The 22,538-nt window shown below is 42.1% G+C and overlaps 2 protein-coding genes across 2 annotated transcripts in view; one reads left to right on the top strand and one right to left on the bottom strand.

The window, feature by feature from the left end:
* The window catches only part of nudcd3 (NudC domain containing 3), a 51,727-nt gene extending 38,350 nt beyond the window's left edge, over window positions 1-13,377 (bottom strand). The window contains 1 exon segment of the mRNA XM_034192574.1: window positions 13,051-13,377. Within this exon segment, the coding sequence (XP_034048465.1) occupies window positions 13,051-13,236 (186 nt within the window). The 5' untranslated portion in view covers window positions 13,237-13,377.
* A 1,072-nt stretch (window positions 13,378-14,449) lies between these two features.
* mrps24 (mitochondrial ribosomal protein S24) overlaps window positions 14,450-22,538 on the top strand; it is a 39,829-nt gene continuing 31,740 nt past the window's right edge. Inside the window, exon 1 of the mRNA XM_034192172.1 lies at window positions 14,450-14,725. Coding sequence (XP_034048063.1) covers window positions 14,465-14,725 — 261 coding nt within the window. The 5' untranslated portion in view covers window positions 14,450-14,464. The remainder of the gene's footprint in view (window positions 14,726-22,538) is intronic.

Here is a 22,538-nt window from a genome sequence, read left to right as displayed (position 1 = left end):
CCTCCTTGTGCTAAAATGTTCCCACCAGGTCACAATCCAGTTAATCAAGAAAGATAAAACGTTAGTTCTCCGACACTTAAATAGGCAGCTCAGCTGGCAGGTAGCAGCACTTCAGCAAAGAGGGCAAGGTTCCCAGGAGATGGCAACATCTTCTGGTGCAATTGTCTGATCTGGTTGCTGCCTATCTCCACGAAAGTGGATTGATACACCGTTTGTTGGACCGGTTATGCCCCCAGCCTATGTGGAAATGGTCCGCATCAGGTTTACCCCCCCCCCCCCAAAAAAACACACACACACACATATATATATATATATACACTCAACAAAAATATAAACGCAACACTTTTGGTTTTGCTCCCATTTTGTATGAGATGAACTCAAAGATCTAAAACTTTTTCCACATACACAATATCACCATTTCCCTCAAATATTGTTCACAACCCAGTCTAAATCTGTGATAGTGAGCACTTCTCCTTTGCTGAGATAATCCATCCCACCTCACAGGTGTGCCATATCAAGATGCTGATTAGACATCATGATTAGTGCACAGGTGTGCCTTAGACTGCCCACAATAAAAGGCCACTCTGAAAGGTGCAGTTTTGTTTTATTGGGGGGGGGGGGGGTACCAGTCAGTATCTGGTATCTATTTGCCTCATGCAGTGCAACACATCTCCTTCGCATAGAGTTGATCAGGTTGTCAATTGTGGCCTGTGGAATGTTGGTCCACTCCTCTTCAATGGCTGTGCGAAGTTGCTGGATATTGGCAGGAACTGGTACACACTGTCGTATACGCCGGTCCAGAGCATCCCAAACATGCTCAATGGGTGACATGTCCGGTGAGTATGCCGGCCATGCAAGAACTGGGACATTTTCAGCTTCCAAGAATTGTGTACAGATCCTTGCAACATGGGGCCGTGCATTATCCTTGTAATAAACTAATACTTGTAATAAGTGTAGCTTATTCGTAGCTTTGGAGGCCAGGCTGGGCGAATTGGAGACTCGGCTCCGCACCGTGGAAAATTCTACAGCTAGCCAGGGCCCTGTAGTCGGTGCGGACCAAGGTAGCTTAGCCGCCGTTAGTTACCCCCTGGCAGATCCCGAGCAGCCGGGAAAGCAGGCTGACTGGGTGACTGTGAGGAGGAAGCGTAGCCCTAAACAGAAGCCCCGTGTACACCGCCAACCCGTTCACATCTCTAACCGTTTTTCCCCACTCGACGACACACCCGCCGAGGATCAAACTCTGGTTATTGGCGACTCTGTTTTGCGAAATGTGAAGTTAGCGACACCAGCAACCATAGTCAATTGTCTTCCAGGGGCCAGAGCAGGCGACATTGAAGGAAATTTGAAACTGCTGGCTAAGGCTAAGCGTAAATTTGGTAAGATTGTAATTCACGTCGGCAGTAATGACACCCGGTTACGCCAATCGGAGGTCACTAAAATTAACATTAAATCGGTGTGTAACTTTGCAAAAACAATGTCGGACTCTGTAGTTTTCTCTGGGCCCCTCCCCAATCGGACCTGGAGTGACATGTTTAGCCGCATGTGCTCCTTGAATTGCTGGCTGTCTGAGTGGTGTCCAAAAAATGAGGTGGGCTTCATAGATAATTGGCAAAGCTTCTGGGGAAAACCTGGTCTTGTTAGGAGAGTGTATAATAAAAATGTTATTGTGCTGTTTTGCACCTGTCTTAAAGTAACCCTGAGAATGTACTTGTTATTCAACTTTGTTTTAGCATGCTGGGGTCAGTCTGAACTGGGAGTGAAGAGCTGGATGTACTTGTTACACTGATTATTCAACTTTGTTTTAGCATGCTGGGGTCAGTCTGAACTGGGAGTGAAGAGCTGGAGGTACTTGTTATTATTCACAACTTTGTTTTTGTTGCTATTGTGTTGCTATTGACGACTGCGCTTGAAGAGATGTTTTTGCAAGAGGAAATACCTTTTTGATGCCTGTTGATTAAAGAAATTATGTGCGCCAGGGAGTTTGAAATGGCCACTCACCCTCCCTTTGCGCATACACTAGAAAAGAGGAGGCAGAGCCATGCTCCGATAGAGTCTGCTGTGGGTTTCGTACGAACGCCCAGCCGGTTGACAAGCGCACTCTGCCGAAGGTGTTGGCTCTCCACCTTAAAGGCATCACGGTAAGAGAGAAAGAGATGTTTCATGCGCTGCAACCACTTGTGCTTGATGTAACTGCTTTTGTGGGGAATAAATATACGCCTGTTTGTTCTAGCAAAGTGCAGTCTGTGTGATCATTTCTGTGTGCCGATCTGACCGAACCTTGTTTCAAAACAGAGAGACGGCATCCATCCCACTTTGGATGGAGCAGCTCTCATTTCTAGAAATCTGGCCAATTTTCTTAAATCCTCCAAACCGTGACTATCCAGGGTTGGGACCAGGAAGCAGAGTTGTGGTCTTACACACCTCTCTGCAGCTTCTCTCCCCCTGCCATCCCCTCATTACCCCATCCCCGTAGAGACGGTGCCTGCTCCCAGACTACCAATAACCAGCAAAAATCTATTTAAGCATAAAAATTCAAAAAGAAAAAATAATATAGCACCTTCAACTGCACCACAGACTAAAACAGTTAAATGTGGTCTATTAAACATTAGGTCTCTCTCTTCTAAGTCCCTGTTGGTAAATGATATAATAATTGATCAACATATAGATTTATTCTGCCTTACAGAAACCTGGTTACAGCAGGATGAATATGTTAGTTTAAATGAGTCAACACCCCCCGAGTCACACTAACTGTCAGAATGCTCGTAGCACGGGCCGGGGCGGAGGATTAGCAGCAATCTTCCATTCCAGCTTATTAATTAATCAAAAACCCAGACAGAGCTTTAATTCATTTGAAAGCTTGACTCTTAGTCTTGTCCATCCAAATTGGAAGTCCCAAAAACCAGTTTTATTTGTTATTATCTATCGTCCACCTGGTCGTTACTGTGAGTTTCTCTGTGAATTTTCAGACCTTTTGTCTGACTTAGTGCTTAGCTCAGATAAGATAATTATAGTGGGCGATTTTAACATCCACACAGATGCTGAGAATGACAGCCTCAACACTGCATTTAATCTATTATTAGACTCTATTGGCTTTGCTCAAAAAGTAAATGAGTCCACCCACCACTTTAATCATATCTTAGATCTTGTTCTGACTTATGGTATGGAAATAGAAGACTTAACAGTATTCCCTGAAAACTCCCTTCTGTCTGATCATTTCTTAATAACATTTACATTTACTCTGATGGACTACCCAGCAGTGGGGAATAAGTTTCATTACACTAGATGTCTTTCAGAAAGCGCTGTAACTAGGTTTAAGGATATGATTCCTTCTTTATGTTCTCTAATGCCATATACCAACACAGTGCAGAGTAGCTACCTAAACTCTGTAAGTGAGATAGAGTATCTCGTCAATAGTTTTACATCCTCATTGAAGACAACTTTGGATGCTGTAGCTCCTCTAAAAAAGAGAGCTTTAAATCAGAAGTGCCTGACTCCGTGGTATAACTCACAAACTCGTAGCTTAAAGCAGATAACCCGTAAGTTGGAGAGGAAATGGCGTCTCACTAATTTAGAAGATCTTCACTTAGCCTGGAAAAAGAGTCTGTTGCTCTATAAAAAAGCCCTCCATAAAGCTAGGACATCTTTCTACTCATCACTAATTGAAGAAAATAAGAACCCCAGGTTTCTTTTCAGCACTGTAGCCAGGCTGACAGAGTCAGAGCTCTATTGAGCTGAGTATTCCATTAACTTTAACTAGTAATGACTTCATGACTTTCTTTGCTAACAAAATTTTAACTATTAGAGAAAAAATTACTCATAACCATCCCAAAGACGTATCGTTATCTTTGGCTGCTTTCAGTGATGCCTGTATTTGGTTAGACTCTTTCTCTCCGATTGTTCTGAGTTATTTTCATTAATTACTTCATCCAAACCATCAACATGTTTATTAGACCCCATTCCTACCAGGCTGCTCAAGGAAGCCCTACCATTATTTAATGCTTCGATCTTAAATATGATCAATCTATCTTTGTTAGTTGGCTATGTACCACAGGCTTTTAAGGTGGCAGTAATTAAACCATTACTTAAAAAGCCATCACTTGACCCAGCTATCTTAGCTAATTATAGGCCAATCTCCAACCTTCCTTTTCTCTCAAAAATTCTTGAAAGGGTAGTTGTAAAACAGCTAACTGATCATCTGCAGAGGAATGGTCTATTTGAAGAGTTTCAGTCAGGTTTTAGAATTCATCATAGTACAGAAACAGCATTAGTGAAGGTTACAAATGATCTTCTTATGGCCTCGGACAGTGGACTCATCTCTGTGCTTGTTCTGTTAGACCTCAGTGCTGCTTTTGATACTGTTGACCATAAAATTTTATTACAGAGATTAGAGCATGCCATAGGTATTAAAGGCACTGCGCTGCGGTGGTTTGAATCATATTTGTCTAATAGATTACAATTTGTTCATGTAAATGGGGAATCTTCTTCACAGACTAAAGTTAATTATGGAGTTCCACAAGGTTCCAATTTTATTCACTTTATACATGCTTCCTTTAGGCAGTATTATTAGACGGTATTGCTTAAATTTTCATTGTTACGCAGATGATACCCAGCTTTATCTATCCATGAAGCCAGAGGACACACACCAATTAGCTAAACTGCAGGATTGTCTTACAGACAAAGACATGGATGACCTCTAATTTCCTGCTTTTAAACTCAGATAAAACTGAAGTTATTGTACTTGGCCCCACAAATCTTAGAAACATGGTGTCTAACCAGATCCTTACTGTGGATGGCATTACCCTGACCTCTAGTAATACTGTGAGAAATCTTGGAGTCATTTTTGATCAGGATATGTCATTCAAAGCGCATATTAAACAAATATGTAGGACTGCTTTTTTGCATTTACGCAATATCTCTAAAATCAGAAAGGTCTTGTCTCAGAGTGATGCTGAAAAACTAATTCATGCATTTATTTCCTCTAGGCTGGACTATTGTAATTCATTACTATCAGGTTGTCCTAAAAGTTCCCTAAAAAGCCTTCAGTTAATTCAAAATGCTGCAGCTAGAGTACTGACGGGGACTAGAAGGAGAGAGCATATCTCACCCATATTGGCCTCTCTTCATTGGCTTCCTGTTAATTCTAGAATAGAATTTAAAATTCTTCTTCTTACTTATAAGGTTTTGAATAATCAGGTTCCATCTTATCTTAGGGACCTCGTAGTACCATATCACCCCAATAGAGCGCTTCGCTCTCAGACTGCGGGCTTACTTGTAGTTCCTAGGGTTTGTAAGAGTAGAATGGGAGGCAGAGCCTTCAGCTTTCAGGCTCCTCTCCTGTGGAACCAGCTCCCAATTCAGATCAGGGAGACAGACACCCTCTCTACTTTTAAGATTAGGCTTAAAACTTTCCTTTTTGCTAAAGCTTATAGTTAGGGCTGGATCAGGTGACCCTGAACCATCCCTTAGTTATGCTGCTATAGACGTAGACTGCTGGGGGGTTCCCATGATGCACTGTTTCTTTCTCTTTTTGCTCTGTATGCACCACTCTGCATTTAATCATTAGTGATCGATCTCTGCTCCCCTCCACAGCATGTCTTTTTCCTGGTTCTCTCCCTCAGCCCCAACCAGTCCCAGCAGAAGACTGCCCCTCCCTGAGCCTGGTTCTGCTGGAGGTTTCTTCCTGTTAAAAGGGAGTTTTTCCTTCCCACTGTAGCCAAGTGCTTGCTCACAGGGGGTCGTTTTGACCGTTGGGGTTTTACATAATTATTGTATGGCCTTGCCTTACAATATAAAGCGCCTTGGGGCAACTGTTTGTTGTGATTTGGCGCTATATAAAAAAATTGATTGATTGATTGATTGATTATCCTGCTGCAACATGAGGTGATGTTCTTGGATGTATGGCACAACAATGGGCCTCAGGATCTCGTCACGGTATCTCTGTGCATTCAAAATGCCATCAATAAAATGCACCTGTGTTCTTCGTCCATAACAGATGCCTGCCCATACCATAACCCCACCGCCACCATGGGCCACTCGATCCACAACATTGACATCAGAAAACCGCTCACCCACATGACGCCACACACGCTGTCTGCCATCTGCCCTGGACAGTGTGAACTGGGATTCATCCATGAAGAGAACACCTCTCCAACATGCCAAACACCAGCGAATGTGAGCATTTGCCCACTCAAGTCAGTTACGATGATGAACTGGAGTCAGGTCGAGACCCCGATGAGGACGGCGAGCATGCAGATGAGCTTCCCTGAGATGGTTTCTGACAGTTTGTGCAGAAATTCTTTGGTTATGCAAACCGATTGTTTCAGCAGCTGTCCGAGTGGCTGGTCTCAGACGATCTTGGAGGTGAACATGCTGGATGTGGAGGTCCTGGGCTGGTGTGGTTACACGTGGTCTGCGGTTGTGAGGCTGGTTGGATGTACTGCCAAATTCTCTGAAACGCCTTTGGAGACGGCTTATGGTAGAGAAATGAACATTCAATACACGAGCAACAGCTCTGGTTGACATTCCTGCTGTCAGCATGCCAACTGCACGCTCCCTCAAATCTTGCGACATCTGTGGCATTGTGCTGTGTGATAAAACTGCACCTTTCAGAGTGGCCTTTTATTGTGGGCAGTCTAAGGCACACCTGTGCACTAATCATGGTGTCTAATCAGCATCTTGATATGGCACACCTGTGAGGTGGGATGGATTATCTCAGCAAAGGAGAAGTGCTCACTATCACAGATTTAGACTGGTTTGTGAACAATATTTGAGGGAAATGGTGATATTGTGTATGTGGAAAAAGTTTTAGATCTTTGAGTTCATCTCATACAAAATGGGAGCAAAACCAAAAGTGTTGCATTTATATTTTTGTTGAGTATATATATATATATGTATATATATATATATATATATACATATATATACATACATATATACATACATATATACATATATATACATACATATATACATATATATACATATATATACATATATATATATATATATATATATATATATATATATATATACACACACACACACACACACACACACACACACCACAATATACACCAAACATGAAGTTTCTGCAAGCAATAGGTGCTGAGCTACATTGTGGCGACATATTTGACAGTTGTGACCACTGGTGACCTTCAAAAGTAAGTCAAGGTCACTGGCCTTTGAACCCATGTTAAGTACTCCTCCAAGGCATGTACCCACCAAATATGAAGTTCCTGCAAGCAATAGGTGCCAAGCTACGTTGCGGTGAATGAATTGCAGCTGGACAGACAGACGAACTGACGGAAGGACGGACGGACAACCCAGATGCTATATGCCCCACCTCACGGCGCATAATAACTGCTGCGGGAGAACAGCTAACAGAAAAACAGTCAGGTGTTTCTCTTAGTGCAGATGATTTTGTCTGTGCATTTCACAGGTACAAGTTTGGGATTTATTGGAGAAGTCCCCTTGCATGCCAGCATCCAAAACATTCCAAAGCAAAGCGCCAACCAAGCAAAAAGTCCCAGAATATCCAACTAGCCACTGTTGAAATGGCAAGTGCCATATCACAGAAGTAGGAGATGAGTTTTCCAATTAGATCTTCAATTTCCCATGACCACCACATTCATGAACCTTCATCTGAAAATGCTGAAGATGATGGAGAGCTGTCAGAGCCAGGAACAGGGAATCCTGAAGATACTGACTTTGCAGCTGGGTCAAAGGATGATCTGAATCAATTTGTCAGTGGTATCATTTCGGAGGACAATGCCAGCCCACAAAGTTTCAGCTGACCACATCAGTTTCCAAGATGGCTGCCTCAACAAAGCGATACATAAATCGAAAATACAGACAGTACACGGAGGAGTTTAAGAAGAAACTGTGAACAAATTGCTCCTGGACAGGGTTCAGATCTTGAGAAACTCTTGACTAGAAGTGACACCGATTCCAATGATGAAACTGATAACTTTCTGTAAACTCATAAACTAGAGTACCAGAAATGTTCATCAGTAAAAGCCCGCACAGCTCTCCTATCAGGTATCCCACCTGAAAACTACAACAAACCGACAGTCATGAGAGAATTCAACTGCACAGCATACCAGGAAGATGCATGCTGAGTGTGGTCCCGCAGGAGCACTCCCAGAACCAGTGATTCGTCATCGAGAAACGCTAGACATCACAAAGGCTGACCATTTTTTGGACTCTCTCTTCAAGACGGGTGCTTTACAGGATGTTGCCTATGGCACCACAACACTGCAGTACGACTCGGGGGAACAACAGACCGTGGCTCGTGCAGTACTCACCGCCCTCCGGAGCATTGTAATCAAAGACTACCAGGCCTACTGCTGGGATGTAGTCTTCATTCCTCTCTCCACATCCTCCCTGCAGAGAATTCTCAAAGTGATAAAACCCAGTCAAAGGAGGGCACTAGGAGGACTCAACAATATGACTTCAGATGGCCTGGAGAGCATTGACGGTTTAATCAGAATTCTCCAAACATCCCTTCCATTTGAGGAAGGTGACGTTTTGATAAACAAACTGGAGACAGGAAAGCAATACATAAAAATGGCTTTCAAAATGCATTGCACCAATGAGAGCACCTGTGCAACTCACTGCACGAGCTTTGCGCTTACCTATCCTGATGATGAATGCTTCAGAGCCAGCTGTTCACATCGTCATGAAATGTCTTGTCCAGATTGCAAAACCTTCACTGATGTCCTGGATGAAATCCAAACCAAGGCGAACGAGAAAGGTGATGCAGAAATTTCCTATGATGTCAAGTGTTACATTGGCATGATAACTGAATGGATAAGGCATTCACTGTGTGGAGTCCAGCAGGACAAAGCGTAGAGAGACAGTATGGAGCAAATCATGGACAGTTCTGTAGCCCTTTGGCTCAAGGATTGGGCACAGAAAGTTCTACCGTCAACTTTATGAGAAAAGCAGTCTGATTACTTCGAGAAAAGGGGAATGTCCTTGGCGGTGGATGTGTTCTTCACAAGGCAGGATGGTAAGCTGGTAAAGCAGGTGTATTTCACTGCAATCTTCTGGTGTGATCAAGACTCTGTCTCCACTTTGAATGTAGCAGACTATGTCATTGGCCAGCATAAGATCAACAATCCAAGTGTCAAAAAGGTCTTCATCAAGTCAGATAATGCAGGTTGCTACTCAGCGGCATCCTGCTTTGAAGCAGAGTACAACATTTGCAAGGACCATGGAGTCCAGTTACTCCGGCATGACTTTAACGAACCGCAATGCAGAAAGGATCAAGCGGCTAGGGAAAGTGCTGTTGCTCAGAAACTGATGCGTGCATATGTCGATGCTGGCAATAACATTCACAATGCGGAAGACATCAAAGCTGCAGTACAGGACAAATCTCATGTACCGAAATCTAAAGTATCAGTGACAGAAATCGACAAAGCTCAGTCATCCACTGGACAAGTGATAATCCCAAACTTGCAGATGATTCATTCAGAATTCAACGAGGAGGGTATGAAAATATGGCAGTGCTATGAAATTGGACAGGGGAAATTGGATAAGTACTCCGGCATGAAACTGGTTCCTGGATGCTGAGGTAAAAAGCAAATTCACTACAGCAAGTCAGTGTTGTGTCCATACAGAATCTCTGGATTTTAAAAGGCGGCAAGATAGATCATACTGCTTGCTTCTCTTTTGTCCAGATAGCAGATGTACCGAGAGGTTTGACACTGAGCCGGATTTGGGAAATCACATGGCTTCTGGAAATCACAGCTATGCTTCAGTCAGGATGGGAAAGGACAAAGTTCATCAGTTATTTGCCTAGCACATCAATACAAACTCTCTATAGCACAGTTCCTTGGTAGCAATGGACAATGAAACTGAACAAGTAGCGTCCACATCTAAATCGATTCATGCCCCGCTGGTTAGTGTGGAGGGTTGGGCAATTAGGCCTAAGAAGAATACATGATTCACTAGAGCTCAGAAGTCCTTTGTGATCAAATGTTTCCTGATAGGAGATGAGACAGGAAAAAAACAGACAGCAGAAAATGTGGTTGCTGCTATGCGGTCAGCCACTGATCAAGGTGGCAAGATGTTCTCACCAGAGCACTACCTAAATAAGGAACAAGTACTCTCCCAGTTCTCCCAGCTAGCTGCTAAGAAAAGAAGAGGGGAAACCATAGAAATGCCAGAGGAGGAAGGTTACATTGATGAAGAGCCTAATGGAGAGACAGCACCAGAATACATTTCTGAGGAAATTGAGGTATGTACCTCTACTTTAATAGAAATATCTTCCAAGAACAAAAAAAGCTAATGTATCTAAAGTTAGAATGTTCATCATGTTTGCAGATACTATGGCCACAAAGATGACACTTGACATGAATTGCATGGCTTACAATACTTGGGTTGGAATAGCACTGCATGAATTGGATTTCTGAGTTCCCAAATCAAGCATGTGTATGACAATGACGGATAAATGAATGACTGTAGGATAACATTTTCAGTGAATGCACTTTTCTTTCAGGAAGCAGATGTCCAGGCAGCCAGGCAATCTATCAAAGCTGATGTGATTGGCTCCATCAGTACAGCAGGTGACAGTTCTGATGCTGAAATTTATCAGAAACAGGTATAAATTTTGAGTACATGCTTTACAAACATTGCTTGCCTAATTCATGTAACTCCTTATTCCAATTCAAGCACATTATTTCTGCCAGCTTTACATTTCATGGTCTGGTTTCCTTTTCAGTCAGATAACAGCATCAGCACGGTCAAACCAAGCTCTGGATGCTACTGTGTCGTGCATTACGGACAGAGGTTCTATGTGGGCGTGGTCCTCCAGGTTGAAGAACATCCATACCACATTCAGTACATGAAGCGACATGGTAAGAGTGACACCCAGAAATGTTTCTCCAGCTTCTTATTTTCTGGAGAAAATCTTTGAATTTCTTTTTTAATAGCTACATAACAAACAACAATCAAAGTGTGCCTACTTTCTTTTCAGGATCATCCTTTGAATGGCTTGAAGGCCAAAATTCATGGCAAGATGAAGACGACATCAAGGCCATCTTAGCAGCCCCTTATATGGGCCGATGCAGGCACTACTATTTCTCAAAAAAGGACGTTTCCAAAATCAACAAATACATCCATTCATCAGCATAAAGGCACTGTTCTAATCCTCAGACTGTTGTTGTAACTGACAACACCTGGGCAAGCATGTCCCTTAGTTAGCCATCATGTTATAGTTGTGTGTTAAAACTTCTGTGCAAGGATGCCCTTCATTCAGTTTTGAACAACAGAGTGGCTCAATAAAAGTGTATGATGAACACTGGAATTCTATTGTTCATCTGACAAAGTGGGTCACACTGTATGTCATGATTTTCTGGACGAGTCAGTCCAATTCATTTGAGTTAGTTGTGAAATATGTGCTTGACTTTGGCCGTTCTCCGAGAACCTCTGGAGAAGCGTGTCCCTTAGTCAGAATGACAAGAAGTCAGTTATTTCAGACTGTTTAGGGAATACTAACACAGAAGCCACTGTTACTGGTACAGTTTTTGAGGTCTTTAATTCCTTGCTGAACAGTAGAATTATTGAGTTATCAATTCTGTGTTGGAGACAAAGACAAAAATTTGCCATGGCGTTGCTCATTTAAGGCCTAAGCACTTGGGTGCCTTGATTGTTGTTATTGTGACTTTTTCATTTTGAAATTTTAATAAATTATTTCTTATTTTGAATAAGTTGTCCTTGCTCAGTGCTCTGGAACCACTAAAGTAATTCTCCCTAATGGCTGGTGGCGGCGACTATAATAGGCATCTTTTGTTTGTGGAGCTTGATTGTCATATATGTCAAGCTAAGGCAAGTAAAGGGTTAATGAGGCAAAAAACCTTCCTAATATCTTTATTCTGAATAGCAGAGATACAGAGGAACATAATAAAACAAGTTTCACTGAAATCCATAGGGGGCACACCGAGATATGGCCAAATGAAAATGGCCAAATATTGTGTTCTTAAAATAAAGAGCGCCACCTATGCAAAAGTGCCCTAACTAAGCCATGGCCATTTATGCAAATTTGGAAAGAACTTGTCCCAGTGTATCCAAATATGCATAAATGAGCAAGGCTTATTCAGGGTGCAGACCCTGGGAGGGTCCCAAATGTAGCACAAAATGCCCAAAGTTGTGACTTGAAGCGCCACCTATAGGCAGCGCCCGCAGTTAGCCTTGGAAAATGTAATGCTAAATGGGAGAACTCCATCCATACATTCATATACCATAAGATCAATGAGGCTTACTGAGGGCGCACAAAGATATTCAAAGGTCAAAATCCACAGTTTGACTATGTCACTGTTTTGGCCCCTTTAACCCCTACCCTAAAAAGGGCCGTAATTTTCCTCCTGAAGGGTATGCAATATTTTAAAATATATTGCAGCTGTCCATACAAATTTGAGTATATCACAAATTCATTTGTTCAATTTCTATACCCACTTACTCCAATCGAGGTTGAAGGGAGGGCTGGAACCTATCCCAGCAGTCATAGGGGATGAAGCAGAGTACACGCTGGGCAGGACGCTGGTCTGTCACAGGGCCACTCTCACAGACAGACACACCTACAGTCAATTTAGAGTCACCAAATCTCTCTCCTAATCTGCCCATCTGGAAATGGAAGAAACCACGCAAACACAGGGATCACATCTAAACTCCACACAGAAAGGCCCAAGTGGGAAGCGAACACACGACCTTATCGCTGTGAAGCAGCAATGTTAACCACTAATCCACTGTACTGCCACATGACTCATTAAACGGAACTCATGTATGTGACTGGATTTACCATCCAATCTATGGACTGGGTTTGCCATCCCATTCTGACCCACCAGGGCCCAAAAACTCTGCGCCTCGATCGACCCCCCCTTCAAATGTATGGGTTTAACCCTGAACCAGTCCACATGACAGCAGTGCAGCAGGTCAAACTCTGCCTGTGCACGCGCACTCAGCGCACCTGCTCCTAATGTCCCTTCTGTAGCGGTGTTACATGCGCAGGTAAGGTTTTTAAAACAGGAACATAAGACGTCATAAATTCACCTTCAGCACCATCTTCTCGGCCACACCCGGAGGGAAGCCCATCTTATCGTCGGGACTCGACAGGCGGCGGTAAAAGTCCGTCTTACGGTACAAGAAGCCAAAGTAAACGTTGAGAAAGTCCTGGATGTTTCCGACATGCTGCAGGATCCCCAGCAGAGCGTTATCGTACATCTCCGTCAGCTCCATGGCACCGAGGGTCGCTGGAAACTACTTCAAACCACAACTTTGGCAACAAAAATAATAAGAACACGCACCGACAGTTCCAAGTTCATAAATATGTGGACCCGGACAAACAAGAACCTGTCGTCGATTCCAAAATGTAAACACATCGCTTCCGCTATTTTCAAAATAAAATCAGGTCTCTCACACGAATTAAGATGTGAGTAAATGTTTCACATAAAACCAAAATACGTGATGATTAAATGTTTAGCCGTGGTTGTGTGTGTTTATCTGATGCGGTAAACGTTATGTTTAATTTTCTGAGATTTACATTGTCCTTAAATTACTTTATTTTCTCACTTCCTGTAAGTCTCCCGCAAACGAAGTCCGGTAGAAACAGAGGCGGGTTGTCTGCTGGATAACACTTTTAAAAGCTATTGAGACCATTAGTTCTAAATCCAAAAACACTTTTTTTTGTAACCAAACACCTCTGAACTGATTCACGACAGTTCACAGACGTCAGTGTGCACGCTACGTGCACGTGCATCGCCTGTGGTCAAAAGTAACTACCGGTCTTTGAAAAGCTCATGGACATGCACGTGCACTAACAGATGGCGTTAAAAAGACAAGAAGGAATCCAACAATACCTTTTAAAAGCTAGACATGCGATTCAAAAGCTGCATGCATAAAACACCTTAAGTTTTTGACCCATTGGTGAAGCTGTAGGAACAATGACAGGACTGTGTCTCTATTGAATACCAAGTTTCACAGCTTTTGAGTGAATATACTGGTGTTTTAGTGAAACACTGGACTATGGAGCAGGATTCCATACCCTCATCCTAGTCTGTCCACCTGCAGGAGATCACAAATACACTTTAGCTGTGGTTACAACCCAGAATCCAAATGTCATATGAACATAATTGTTTGAATATTGTTAAAGGAAACCGATGAGTTTATTCCAGGTCTCTGCTGCTCATCACACTCGACTTGTGCGCAGTCACAACCTTAGCGCACCTGCAGGTAAGCCAAGGTACTGCACCTTCAGAACCTTCTAGATATTCATTTTGGCTACTTGTGATGCAAAGAACCAATGCCTCTACTCCGAGTACCTCCCAGATATTCTTCTCACCCTGTCCCATACTTGACGGAAGAATCTCATTTCCGCCGCTTGTATTCAGAAGTCACGACCTTGTTCTTTCAGTTATTAGCCAAAGTTCATGACCACAGGTGACAGGAGAGCAAATACGACTGGTAAATGGAGAGCGTTGCCTTTCTTTCCGATACAGCGTCCGCAGGACTTCAGACGCAGCCCCAACCCGAGTATCAATCTCACATGATGGTTAAACCCGCCAATCAAAGGAGGAAGAAGAAGAAGACGAAGACGAACACTCATCAAGAGGATGAACTGATGCAGCAGGTGGCAGCAATGCACCAAAAAGGATGCCGGCAAACGCCGAAGAAGAAGAAGATAAAAATGGCCGCGTCCTTGAGTAGTGCGCGAAGCCTGAAACTTATGGTAAATAAATTAAATTTAATCTTATACATTTTAACGTTTGTAGGAAATACCGCTTCCATTGCATATGTGGTTGAGCTAATACAGTTCTTGATTCAGTCGTAGGCGTATCTCAGTAGCTGCTCTGTGTCTTTAGAAGCTAATGCTGTAGCTAGCTTTGTGTTTCACGCGACCGCAGTGAATTTAGTTTAAAGTTGGATATTCGACACTCCAACATTTCAAGTGCACCCGTATTGCAGACTTTACAGTAAACAGAGATAGATACGGTGTGTACCGACTTCCTGTTTTCAAAATAAAAATGTGGGATATTCAAACCAGAGATATTATGTTTAAAGCTATTGAGAAAATCTTGAGCTAAAATCCAAATATTTACAAGTAAAAATTAATAAAAAAAACAAAACAAATAAATTTCGAATCTAAAAAAAAAAGTGCGCGTTCCTGGGTTAGTCCCATGTCGTGGTCTGATCGGTTCACCTGCCTGCATTTGTACATGCGTCATTTCGGAGCGTCGGCAACGATTCACCGATTATCACCCTCGTTTCTACGTGCTGCTGTGGCGCTCTGATTGCTCCCCCTGTCTTTTATTCTGAAATAATGCTGAATTTATGTGGAAAATGATTGTTGTACAAAAGCTTCAGATATGTCACTGAGAAAGATGATGACTGGAGGCAGTTTGAAGCAGAAATGAGGCGATAATCTGTGAATCTGTTTCCCTTTACATGAGGGACAGCAACTTCAGTTTACTGGGGGATATTAATGGTCCAGTCCACGCCAGAGAACTGCATCATTGGGGCTGCCCCACAAAAAGGCACATTAATGATGAATGAATAAAAACTGTCCAGTGTGAAATGGTGGACAATTCTAGCTTTTGCCCACAACAATAGAAAAGAGTCCTGTTTAGCAACTTTAATCACCAGAAAGATGAATCATGATTGACATCTTTAAATGGCTTTGATGGAGGTTGAAGAATAAATTGTGGACTCGCTGGAGTCTGCAATCAATGTAAAGAAATGATCATTTTCCCACTACACACCCTCGAAAACAATGTAATGGCTCAACTGCAGAGTAATATTTTCAGACAGCAACGTAATGGGCTGTTACTCTGTTATAATGCTAGTGAGAACCTTGGGCTTTGACGAGGATGATGAATATAATAATAATAATAATTTATTAATTTATATAGCGCCAAATCATGAGTAATCACCTCAACGCACATTCACAAACATTTAAAAGTAGAATAATATGAAATACGATTAAAACACAATAAAAAAAATTTAACCATAAAAGGTAAAAGAAGTTAAATAAATAAAGGAATAAAAAAGACACACAATCATATAAAATATTAACGATAAAACAGGGAGAACAGATGTCTTCAGCTGGCTTTAAAAGTCTCCACAGAGTCCCGATTATCGTATCAGCGTAGGCAGATCATTCCACAGAGCTGGGGCGCAGTGAGAGAAAGCTCTGTAACCTGCTGACTTTTTCTTCACCCTTGGGACACACAATAGTCCTGCACCCTGTGAACGCAGAGCCCTTGCCGGCACATAGGACTCAACCAGACCGGCCGGATAGGGGGGCGCCAGACCGTAAGAATTTTATAGGCCAATAGTAATACCAGTACTTTAAAATCTGATCTCAAGGAGACCAGAAGCCCGTGAAGGGATTCCAGAACCGGCGTAGTATGATCAAACTTTCTGCTTCACGTCAGAAGTCTGGCAGCAGCATTTGAACCAGTTGAAGACCCTGATGCTGGACTGTGGTAAATCAGAAAACAAGCATTACAATAGTCCAATCTAGAAGAAACAAAAGCATGAGTCAGAGTCTCAGCATCAGCCATAGACAGGATGGGACGAATCTTGCTATATTTCTTAGATGGAAGAAAGCAGTCCTCATAATGTCCCTAATGTGGAGGTCAAAGGACAATGTAGGATCAAAAATTACCCCAAGGTTCCTCACTTTGTCAGTATGGTGTATAACACATGAACCCAGGCTAAGCGCCAGCTGACCAAATTGATGCCGATGTCTTGATGGACCAAGAACCATCATTTCAGTCTTATCAGAGTTCAAAAGTAGAAAGTTGCTAGACATCCAACTTCTCACTGTTGCGAGACAGTCCTGTAAAGATTTTATGTGGACAGGATTTCCAGCAGCTATTGGCATATACAACCCCTGGCAATAATTATGGAATCACCGGCCTCGGAGGATGTTCATTCAGTTGTTTAATTTTGTAGAAAAAAAGCAGATCACAGACATGACACAAAACTAAAGTCATTTCAAAGGGCAACTTTCTGGCTTTAAATAACACTATAAGAAATCAGGAAAAATAATTGTGGCAGTCAGTAATGGTTACTTTTTAGACCAAGCAGAGGGAAAAAATATGGAATCACTCAATTCTGAGGAAAAAATGATGGAATCACCCTGTAAATTTTCATCCCCAAAACTAACACCTGCATCAAATCAGATCTGCTCGTTAGTCTGCATCTAAAAAGGAGTGATCACACCTTGGAGAGCTGTTGCACCAAGTGGACTGACATGAATCATGGCTCCAACACGAGAGATGTCAATTGAAACAAAGGAGAGGATTATCAAACTCTTAAAAGAGGGTAAATCATCACGCAATGTTGCAAAAGATGTTGGTTGTTCACAGTCAGCTGTGTCTACAAACAACATGGGAAGGTTGTTAAAGGCAAACATACTGGTAGACCAAGGAAGACATCAAAGCGTCAAGACAGAAAACTTAAAGCAATATGTCTCAAAAATTGAAAATGCACAACAAAACAAATGAGGAACGAATGGGAGGAAACTGGAGTCAACATCTGTGACCGAACTGTAAGAAACCGCCTAAAGGAAATGGGATTTACATACATAAAAGCTAAATGAAAGCCATCATTAACACCTAAACAGAAAAAAACAAGGTTACAATGGGCTAAGGAAAAGCAATCGTGGACTGTGGATGACTGGATGAAAGTCATATTCAGTGATGAATCTCGAATCTGCATTAGGCAAGGTGATGATGCTGGAACTTTTGTTTGGTGCCGTTCCAATGAGATTTATAAAGATGACTGCCTGAAGAGAACATGTAAATTTCCACAGTCATTGATGATATGGGGCTGCATGTCAGGTAAAGGCACTGGGGAGATGGCTGTCATTACATCATCAATAAATGCACAAGTTTACGTTGATATTTTGGACACTTTTCTTATCCCATCAATTGAAAGGATGTTTGGGGATGATGAAATCATTTTTCAAGATGATAATGCATCTTGCCATAGAGCAAAAACTGTGAAAACATTCCTTGCAAAAAGACACATAGGGTCAATGTCATGGCCTGCAAATAGTCCGGATCTTAATCCAATTGAAAATCTTTGGTGGAAGTTGAAGAAAATGGTCCATGACAAGGCTCCAACCTGCAAAGCTGATCTGGCAACAGCAATCAGAGAAAGTTGGAGCCAGATTGATGAAGAGTACTGTTTGTCACTCATTAAGTCCATGCCTCAGAGACTGCAAGCTGTTATAAAAGCCAGAGGTGGTGCAACAAAATACTAGTGATGTGTTGGAGCGTTCTTTTGTTTTTCATGATTCCATCATTTTTTCCTCAGAATTGAGTGATTCCATATTTTTCCCTCTGCTTGGTCTAAAAAAGTAACCGTTAGTGACTGCCACAATTATTTTTCATGATTTCTTATAGTGTTTCTTAAAGCCAGAAAGTTGCCATTTGAAATGACTTTAGTTTTGTGTCATGTCTGTGATCTGCTTTTTTTCTACAAAATTAAACAACTGAATGAACATCCTCCGAGGCCGGTGATTCCATCATTTTTGACAGGGGTTGTAGGATTCAAGGATTCAAAAGAATTTTATTGTCATATGCACATAGGAACATGTTCCCTGTACACAACTATACAACTGTGTGTCATCAGCATAGCAATGAAAAGCAACCCCAAAACACCGCAAAATGTTCCCAAGGGGTGCCATATACAGGAAAAAAAAGCAAGGGACCCAGAACGGATCCCTGTGGAACCCTGAACTTCATGCCCCTAAAGTCAGAGGTAGTGTCATTGCACAAAACAGTGGGAACGACCAGACAGATAAGATGTCAACCACGCAAGAGCAGTTCCAGTAATCCTGAAACAGTTTTCTAGCCTATCAAGTAGAATATGATGATCAACGGTGTCAAATGCAGCACTGAGATCCAGCAACACCAGTACTGTAGTAGTATCCGAGTCCATTGCTCACAGAAGATCATTAACTACTTTAATAAGTGCTGTTTCTGTGGAGTGATGTCTTCTAAAAGCAGACTGCAGTGGCTGAATAAATTGTCAAATCAAAAAAACATTGTGAGATGATGCCACAGTATAACAGCACTCTGATGAGAGTATAACGGTGTGGTGCTGTTATGCCATTGTCTGGGGAGAACCCTGCAAAACTAGAGAGATAAAGAATTTATGATACTGATATGTGCTGATATATACATCAAACCCTTATGACAAAGAAATACAATTGAGGCTTGATGTTTTACAGTTTAAAAATGAACTTTATTATCAACAGACAGTATATTTTCACTCAGGTTGGCAGTTGCCATGTCACATTGCTCAGCAAATGCATAAAATAGATTTCTAGCTGGTGGTTTAGTGACCACTTCTCTCTTATTGCTGTAAAACGCATACTCTGATTGAAAATGAATGGCAGGTGGTCTCCTTGCCTCTGTCTCTTGTAGCTAATGTGATCAGGGGGTGATGGGGTCCCAGCCCTGCTGGACAGCATTGTAAATACTATGTTTGGAGTGCCCTTTGCTGGGCAACTACATAAATACACTATTTCCAAGAACCAAAGTGTTTTCTGAATTGTTACTTCAGTAAAATAAAAGTTTACATATTTTCAAAAATAACACTGATACAGATATGTTCGCAACATGCTCATGTCGGCCAATATCACTGACCAACCGATCAATTGGGCTTTATCATTTGGGCTTTCCTGCTAGTTACTTATAGGGTTGGGTATCGAGAACTGGTTCTTTTCGGTATCGTTAAGAAATGTTTCAATCCATCGACATCAATAGCCTTTTTGCTTAACGATTCCCTTATCGGTCATTCAGAGCGGCCATTGAACCAACCAATGAAGCAGTGCTCCAATCCACTGCTTTGCTGGTTCTTTGTTTTGCTCCTCTTCAGAAGTGGCAACTCCACTTCTTAAGTTCTCTCGAAGCCATTAAAATATGTCAATTGTGAGTCACTTTTGTGCGGGTTAAAGTGACTAACTGGGACTTCTGTCTTGTAGTGAGAAAGAAATGAGAATCATCCTCCGTTCCATTGCTCCAAACGCTGCGCTGCTCTCTGCTGAGTCTAATCCGCTCGCAGTTTATAACTTCACAGTGAATCGGCGTTTAAATCAAATGACACCTCTTTCCAAACATTGTAATACAAACAATGAACTGCAATTGATCAAAATGTTTTTTTTTCCTCCTAAAATGAGACGTCCTGCGCTGACGTGCAGCAGCCAAAGACTGTACGGCTGCAGACCTGCAGACTCCAGCAGCCGGCTGAGTTCAGCTCAGACGTATGGAGAGACAATCATGCCGTTAATGTCTGAAAGGAAACACTTTTGACAAAAACTACAGATTTTGTTTGTTTCTATTTATGTCCAGAGATTAAGGATTCAGTGACCAATTTCATATTTATTTACTTTAACCCTTTTATGCCCAGATTTGTTTTTTCATAAGTGGGAAAGTTGCATTAGTACCTTTGAGACTTTTTATTGTGAGTAGAAAATGACAGTGATACACTTCAGCAACAATTGTTGCCAGTGGGGCAAAACGGGTTAAGACTCAATAAAATGTTATTGACATAGAAAACCTGTAAAGCCTACTTTTAGTACACAGAAAATTCACAGGAGGTACTGATAAGGGGATTGATTAGGAATCAGATTGATAAGCGGAATCCATAATGGCATTGATATCAATAAAATCTTAGCAATACCCATCCCTAGTTACTTATCAGGTGAGCTTAGCCGATTAAGAACTACGAAACGCCAGACTTAAGAAATAAGCTGTGGCTGCAGCAGGTAAACATGGAAAAAGATGCAAAGCAGGAGGTGATTTCCAGGAGCAGGAGGTGGCCTCTGCTTTAGGCTAAAGGTAGATGTGCATGATCATGATGCTCTGAATCATCCACAACACTTACATCCTTCATCTACAGGTTTCACATCTTTTGAGAGAAACGCACAACCATGGCTGAAAAACAGCTTTAAAAAGCATAAATTAAGCAATTGTTATTTGCCATCACCTTTTTGTTTATTTCCTGTGTTAAATATATCATGACATTAATAATTATTAACTTCTCTGCATCTTTATACTGTATTTGTGAGGGGATTGAAAGTGGTGATGTTCCCACAGTCTGAGCAGTGAGCAGGTTACAGGGACACATCAGCGATCAGGCAGGTTGAGTTACCCCCTCATTTCACTGGCAACTCACAGGCATGTTGCCACCCTAACCCAGGCAACAAGTTGACCATCTGCCAGCAGTCGGGTTGAAGGCGGCGAGGGGGCACCCGAGACACCAGATGTCAGCTTTGAGCCCCCTGGAGGTGGTGTGTGCCTGTTAGTGAAACAGCAAGGAAGGAGGCTGGCCACCTGATGACCACAGAGAAGCATTTACGCAGAATAACTGCCAAATATACTACAGGATTATAAATGCCAGTCCAGTCAGTTTAAATGACACATGTACTGAGTGCTGTGCAGAGTGAAGTCATTAGTTTTTTGTTCTTGCTCCCACATTGTTAAATGCTGGCATGGACTGGGTGCTGCGCAGGTTGTGCAATCAGTGTCTGGCCTGATTTCTCTGCTTTATTTTTATTATTCATTGATTTTTAATTGAACTTGTTCACAGAATTTTGCTGCCAAACTACAGTAGAATGCATCTCAGACCATGTGGATTTTCAAACAAAACTACTCAGTCGGACTTTGCTGCCTGAAAATATCTGAACGAAAAAGGTGACAGTTGCTTTTGTTTTTTTCCTTTTTGTTCATAGTGTAGTGGCCAGGCCCAGCAAATTTTGGTGGTACCCCAACCGGAGGTATAACAAGTTGAAATTGGTATCACTTTGACCTTGAAGATGTCTAGATTCTGAAAAATGATGTACACAGAAGTTGCAACTTCTGCAACTTCAACCCCCAGAGTATGATGTTTCCACCCCCATGCTTCACGGTTGGGATGGTTTTCTTGGGGTTGTTCTCATCCTCTAAACATGGTAAGTGGAGTTGATTCCAAAAAGCTCTATTCTGGTCTCATCTGACCACATGACCTTCTCCCATGCCTCCTCTGGATCATCCAGATGGTCACTGGTGAACTTCAAACGGGCCTGGACATGTGCTGGCTTGAGCAGGGGGACCTTGCTGCCCTGCAGGATTTTAAACCATGACAGCATCATGTGTTACTAATGTAATCTTTGTGACTGTGGTCCCAGCTCTCTTCAGGTCATTGACCAGGTCCTCCTGTGTGGTTCTGAGCTTTCTCAGAATCATCCTTACCCCACAAAGTGAGATCTTGCATGGAATCCCAGACCGAGGGAGATTGACAGTCATCTTGTGTTTCTTCCACTTTCTAATAATTAATCATAACAGTTGTTGTCTTCTACCAAGCTGCTTGCCTGTTGTCCTGTAGTCCATCCCAGCCTTGTGCAGGTCTACAGTTTTGTCCCTGCCCCTCTGTGAGAGACAGAATTCTTGCTGGTTGGTAGGTGTTCAAATACTTATTTGCAGCAGTAACATACAAATAAATTATTTAAAAATCATACATTGTGATTTCCGGATTTTTTTTTAGAT

The sequence above is a fragment of the Thalassophryne amazonica genome, chromosome 17, assembly GCF_902500255.1.
Source record: "Thalassophryne amazonica chromosome 17, fThaAma1.1, whole genome shotgun sequence".
NCBI lineage: Eukaryota > Metazoa > Chordata > Actinopteri > Batrachoidiformes > Batrachoididae > Thalassophryne > Thalassophryne amazonica.
Note: the sequence above shows the minus strand (reverse complement) of the source record. Positions and strands in the feature narration are given on the sequence as shown.